The 6,915-nt window shown below is 35.0% G+C and overlaps 1 protein-coding gene across 1 annotated transcript; it reads right to left on the reverse strand.

Moving 5' to 3' along the window:
* Positions 1-5,632: 5,632 nt before the first annotated feature.
* Positions 5,633-6,623, reverse strand: LOC123314312. The gene is made up of 2 exons (XM_044899499.1): positions 6,235-6,623; positions 5,633-5,902 (listed from the first exon to the last, which is right to left on the reverse strand). The coding sequence occupies exons 1-2, from the start codon at positions 6,611-6,613 to the stop codon at positions 5,865-5,867; spliced, it is 417 nt and encodes a 138-aa protein (XP_044755434.1). The 5' UTR covers positions 6,614-6,623; the 3' UTR covers positions 5,633-5,864.
* Positions 6,624-6,915: the final 292 nt, after the last annotated feature.

Genomic DNA, 6,915 nt, shown 5'->3' on the forward strand with positions numbered 1-6,915 from the left:
GGCAAAGTGTGATATCAATTCCTAAAGAACTATTGGATCAATTCGACCCAAATCTCGAAACTGTACACAGTTTCCGAATTGAGATGCACATGTGTAATTTCAGTTCGATAGTTCAGATAGGAATTGATATTTCAGTGGTCAATTCGGCAAAGTGTGATATCAATTCCTCGAAAATTGTTGGATCAATTCGAACCAAATCTTGAAACTTTACACAGTTTTCGAATTGAGATGCACATGTTGAATTTCAGTTCGATAGTTCAGATAGGAATTGAGATTTTAGTGGTCAATTCGGCAAAGTGTGATATCAATTCCTCTAAAATTGTTGGATCAATTCCAACCAAATCTTGAAACAGCACATAGTTTTCGAATTGAGATGCACATGTTGAATTTCAGTTCAATAGTTCAGATAGGAATTGATATTTCAGTGGTCAATTCGGCAAAGTGTGATATTAATTCCTCGAAAATTATTGGATCAATTCGAACCAAATCTTGAAACTTTACACAGTTTTCGAATTGAGATGCACATGTTGAATTTCAGTTCGATAATTCAGATAGGAATTGAGATTTTAGTGGTCAATTCGGCAAAGTGTGATATCAATTCCTCGAAAATTGTCGGATCAATTCGAACCAAATCTTGGAACTGCACATAGTTCTCGAATTGAGATGCACATGTTGAATTTCAGTTCGATAGTGCAGATAGGAATTGAGATTTCAGTGGTCTATTCGGCAAAGTGTGATATCAATTCCTCAAAAACTGTTGAATCAATTCGACCCAAATCTTGAAACTGCACATAGTTTTCGAATTGAGATGCACATGTTGAATTTCAGATCGATAGTTCTGATAGGAATGAAGATTTCAGTAGTCGATTCGGCAAAATATCATTTCAATTCCTAAGGAACTATTGGATCGATTCGAACCAAATCTTGAAACTGCACATAGTTTTCGAATTGAGATGCACATGTTGAATTTCAGTTCGATAGTGCAGATAGGAATTGAGATTTCAGTAGTCTATTCGGCAAAGTGTGATATCAATTCCTCAAAAACTGTTGAACCAATTCGACCCAAATCTTGAAACTGCACATGGTTTTCGAATTGAGATGCACATGTTGAATTTCAGATCGATAGTTCTGATAGGAATGAAGATTTCAGTAGTCGATTCGGCAAAATATCATTTCAATTCCTAAGGAACTATTGGATCGATTCGAACCAAATCTTGAAACTGCACATAGTTTTCGAATTGAGATGCACATGTTGAATTTCAGTTCGATAGTGCAGATAGGAATTGAGATTTCAGTGGTCTATTCGGCAAAGTGTGATATCAATTCCTCGAAAATTGTCGGATCAATTCGAACCAAATCTTGGAACTGCACATAGTTCTCGAATTGAGATGCACATGTTGAATTTCAGTTCGATAGTGCAGATAGGAATTGAGATTTCAGTGGTCTATTCGGCAAAGTGTGATATCAATTCCTCAAAAACTGTTGAATCAATTCGACCCAAATCTTGAAACTGCACATAGTTTTCGAATTGAGATGCACATGTTGAATTTCAGATCGATAGTTCTGATAGGAATGAAGATTTCAGTAGTCGATTCGGCAAAATATCATTTCAATTCCTAAGGAACTATTGGATCGATTCGAACCAAATCTTGAAATTGCACATAGTTTTCGAATTGAGATGCACATGTTGAATTTCAGTTCGATAGTGCAGATAGGAATTGAGATTTCAGTGGTCTATTCGGCAAAGTGTGATATCAATTCCTCAAAAACTGTTGAACCAATTCGACCCAAATCTTGAAACTGCACATAGTTTTCGAATTGAGATGCACATGTTGAATTTCAGATCGATAGTTCTGATAGGAATGAAGATTTCAGTAGTCGATTCGGCAAAATATCATTTCAATTCCTAAGGAACTATTAGATCGATTCAAACCAAATCTTGAAACTGCACATAGTTTTCGAATTGAGATGCACTTGTTGAATTTCAGTTCGATAGTTCAGATAGGAATTGAGATTTCAGTGGTCAATTCGGCAAAGTGTGATATCAATTCCTCGAAAACTGTTGGATCAATTCGAACCAAATCTTGAAACTGCACATAGTTTTCGAATTGAGATGCACATGTTGAATTTCAGATCGATAGTTCTGATAGGAATGAAGATTTCAGTAGTCGATTCGGCAAAATATCATTTCAATTCCTAAGGAACTATTGGATCGATTCGAACCAAATCTTGAAACTGCACATAGTTTTCGAATTGAGATGCACATGTTGAATTTCAGTTCGATAGTGCAGATAGGAATTGAGATTTCAGTGGTCTATTCGGCAGTGTGATATCAATTCCTCAAAAGCTGTCGGATCAATTCGAACCAAATCTTGAAACTGCACATAGTTTTCGAAATGAGATGCACATGTTGAATTTCAGATCGATAGTTCTAATAGGAATGGAGATTTCAGAAGTCGATTCGGCAAAATATCATTTAAATTCCTAAGGAACTATTGGATCGATTCGAACCAAATCTTGAAACTGCACATAGTTTTCTAATTGAGATGCACATGTTGAATTTCAGTTCGATAGTTCAGATAGGAATTGAGATTTCAGTGGTCTATTCGGCAGTGTGATATCAATTCCTCAAAAGCTGTCGGATCAATTCGAACCAAATCTTGAAACTGCACATAGTTTTCGAATTGAGATGCACATGTTGAATTTCAGTTCGACAGTTAAGATAGGAATTGAGATTTCAGTGGTCGATTCGACAAAACATCATTTCAATTCCTAAGGAACTATTGGATCAATTCGACCCAAATCCCGAAACTGTACACAGTTTTTGATTTGAGATGCACATGTTGAATTTTTGTTCGATAGTTCTGATAGGAATTGTGATTTCAGTGGTCTATTCGGAAAAGTGTCATATCAATTCCTCGAAAACTGTTGGATCAATTCGAACCAAATCTTGAAACTGCACATAGTTTTCGAATTGAGATGCACATGTTGAATTTCAGATCGATAGTTCTGATAGGAATGAAGATTTCAGTAGTCGATTCGGCAAAATATCATTTCAATTCCTAAGGAACTATTGGATCGATTCGAACCAAATCTTGAAACTGCACATAGTTTTCGAATTGAGATGCACATGTTGAATTTCAGTTCGATAGTTCAGATAGGAATTGAGATTTCAGTGGTCAATTCGGCAAAGTGTGATATCAATTCCTCGAAAACTGTTGGATCAATTCGAACCAAATCTTGAAACTGCACATAGTTTTCGAATTGAGATGCAAATGTTGAATTTCAGTTCGATAGTGCAGATAGGAATTGGTGGTCTATTCGGCAAAGTGTGATATCAATTCCTCAAAAACTGTACGCTGATCGGATATCCTGGTTAATGAAAATAATTTGTGAATTCACATTATATATTAAATTCTCATTGTAATCCTCTAAATGTTGATTTTTCAAATTATTAAATTCTTTTTCTGAAATTGGTCTTAACTCAACACTTTTTGCTGGACGTTTTAAAACTTCGACAACAACAGGGTGATCAATCCTTTTGCCATCGGAGGCATTCGTCTCATGTTGTTTAGAACCTACTTCATTTTTAGTTCGAGATCTCGTCATGACGCATATATTTCCAACTATACCGTTCGTCATTTCATTGAGCTCTGCTGAATCTATTTTAATACGCGATAAGGCATCTGCTGTTACATTTTCTGAACCTTTTACATAATGAACCGTGAAGTCATATTCTTCTAAAATCAAACGAAATTTGGTTAATCGACTAGATGGATTGGTCATACTGAACAAATAAATCAGTGGTCGGTGATCTGTTAAGATTTTAAATTTCCGTCCATACAAATAAGGTCTGAAATGTTTGACTGACCAAACTATTGCTAAGAGCTCTTTTTCAATTGTACAATAGTTCTTTTCTGCTGGATTCAAACTTCGTGAAGCAAAAGCTATTGGATGGTCATTAGAATTTGATAAAACTGAACCTAATGCAAATCCACTAGCATCCGTTCTTAGAATGAATTCGTTATTCTCTGAAAAATCTGGATATTGTAGAATAGGTGCTGTCCGAAGGACTTGCCTTAAGGTTTGAAATGATTTTTCGCAATCTTCCGTCCATTGAAAAATTTTTCCTTTGCGTGATAAGTTGTTCAAAGGTTGAGCGATTGCTGCAAAATTTTGAATGAATGTCCTATAATAATTAGCCAATGCAACAAAACGTTTTACTTCCTCAGAGCTTGTAGGTACAGGATATCGTGAAATAGCATCGATTTTTTCTGGATCTGGCGAAATGCCCTTATCCGAAATGATATGACCTAGATACAACATTTCCTTCTTCAAGAATTCACATTTACTAGGATTCAATTTCAAATTAACCTCCCTCAGTCGTTGTAATACTTTCACTAAATTTTGATTATGGTTTTGCAACGAATGTCCAAAGATTATTAAATCATCTAAATAAATAAAACATGAATCGTAATTTAAACCTGACATAGCTATTGTCATAAGTCTTGAAAATGAGCTAGGGCTTGTTTTTAAACCCATTCCTAGTCTTTTCATTTGATATTGACCTCTTTCAGTTGTGAACGCAGTGTAGGGTCGGCTTTGGGGATGTAGTTCCAGCTGGTAATATCCTTGCGCTAAATCTAGATGAGAAAAGTAAGTTGCTCCTGACAAGGAATCTAGTATTTCAGTAATGTTTGGTAATGGAAATTTATCACCTTTAATTTGCTTGTTCAGTAATCTATAATCTAATACTACTCGAAATTTCTTAACTCCATTGTGATCTGGTTTCTTTGGTACTATTAGTAACGGTGAGGACCATTCAGATCTGGCTTCCTCTATAATCCCGTCTCGTAGCATTTTGTCTACTTGTTTATGAATTTCATTTTTCTGCGAATGCGGTAATCTATACGGTTTTACATAAACTGGTTGAGCATCTGGTTTGAGTAAAATTTTTTGTTGGTATAAATTGGTAACAGTTAAAGGATCACCGTCTACATGAAAAATATCTGCATACTTGGCACAAATTTTTTGTACGGAAGCTATTTCTTCCTTGTTCAATGATTTCATATTGATTGAATCTAATATTTCATCTACTCTTTGTACGGATATTTCATTTCTACCATAATTTATAACATCGAAATTTGAAAGACTCTCCAGTTTTGGAATAAAATTTTTCAACTTTATTTCTCTATCGTTCACATTTAACAATCTAATTGGAACTCTATTATCTTCCGGTTTTGCGATCATTCCTGCGATGATAACGCCTTCGCATATTTGTTCGTTTAGAATGACACATTCTTCTGTTTCCTCAGTATGACAATAATGAATTATTTCGCATCTAGGTGGTATAATAGTATAATGTTCAACTTTGGATTTCAACGGTACCTTAATTTCTCCATTATTATTCTTTAGTTTCAAAATGAAATTTTCGTAATCAATTACTGCTTTGTGTTTTTTGAAAAAATCTGATCCTAGTACACCTTGTATACTTGAGTCAAAGGACTTTATAACTGAAAAATTGTGGGTGAATTTTGCATATTTGAAAATAATTGAAATGTTTGCGGAGCCCATGGAAGATGTGCATCCGGCTATACCTTTGATCTTTATTTTTTCTTTGGTATCCAAATATTCTCCTTTCGCTAAAAATTCTGAAAATATACAGGTAATGCTTGCACCTGTGTCAATTAAAAAATTCAATTCATTCTTGCCATATTTCACTGAAACATAATTCAAAGCATTCAAATTGTAACTAACATGACTGTTGGTCACGAAAAAACTTATCTGCTTCGGTATTTTGCTCTGTACAAGAGTTTGTGCCATTGTCGGCAAAATATGCTCTCTGCTGTTTCGAGTACCCTTTGTTATTGTTTTTCGAATGATTGGTGAACTTGCGACCGCGACCTTGTCCGTAATTATTTTTCGCTGAATTGAAATTATGCTTGTTGGTATTCTCTTTGCGGTCACGACCTCGATGTGAATGGTCAAAATTTCCTTTTCGATTAAAATCATTACGATTTCGATTGAAATTTTTCATATGGAAAACTTTCTGGCTAGATGCTTGAGATGAAATTTTTACAAGTTCCTCTTCCTTAGCTGATGCTACAGCATCTTTGAGGTTGTTAAAATTTCTTGCCTTTATGATAGTTCTGATTTCCGTATTTCGTAATCCGTTGGAGAATGCGCCTAGAGCAATTTTTTCATTCACTTTGGCTAAAACAGTTAATGCTTCTGGTGCATTATCTGCTTGAGCGATCGTTAAATCGAGAGACAACTGTTCAACTAGTTTAGCGAAATCTTCTATTGTCTTATTCTCTTGTTTCAGATTGTGGAGTTGAGTTGATAAAGCTGTTGGTGACTTTTTAGTTATGAGGGTTTTTTTCATATCTATTACCAAATCTTCAACTTTCTGATACTCTTTCCGTAACCTCAATTTAGCATTTGCAGTCAATTTGATTTTTAGCACATAATTGATCAGAGACTTTTTACCTTGATCATCGAGCATATCGGTATATAACTCTATGGCATCAATTAATTGCAATACGGACTCTTCTTCATTGGTAATAGCTGGCAATAAAGAGGATGCTGTCCTCAAGTCAAATTTTTCCGTCATTGTTGATTTTTCTGAGTTCTGTTTATCTTCAATTAATTTAGACCTTTCTTGAAGCAATTTTCTAGATTCTGACAGTGACTTTTCTATGATTGCTTGGTGAGGTTTCAATGCTATGAGAAAATTTGGTTCCGACTTGACAGTTTTATTCAACTTGTTAAATTTATATTCTAACTGCACTAGTTCATTGAGAAATTTATCGACTCTGTCGGCCCGTTCCCTACGTTCTCGCTGCTCCTTTCTGATATTTTCGAGGAATTTTTGAGACACCCCACTTAACTCGGCAAATAGTTCATCAAATTCCA

The sequence above is a fragment of the Coccinella septempunctata genome, chromosome 5, assembly GCF_907165205.1.
Source record: "Coccinella septempunctata chromosome 5, icCocSept1.1, whole genome shotgun sequence".
Taxonomy (NCBI): Eukaryota; Metazoa; Arthropoda; class Insecta; order Coleoptera; family Coccinellidae; genus Coccinella; species Coccinella septempunctata.

Excerpts from the sequence above, each read along its gene's own strand:
- LOC123314312 (XM_044899499.1), bottom strand. The coding sequence starts at position 6,613 with ATGACGGAAAAATTTGACTTGAGGACAGCATCCTCTTTATTGCCAGCT. Across the intron at positions 5,903-6,234 it reads CGCTCAAGCAGATAATGCAC|CGCGGTCGCAAGTTCACCAA; the intron begins CAGAAGCATTAA and ends TACGGACAAGGT.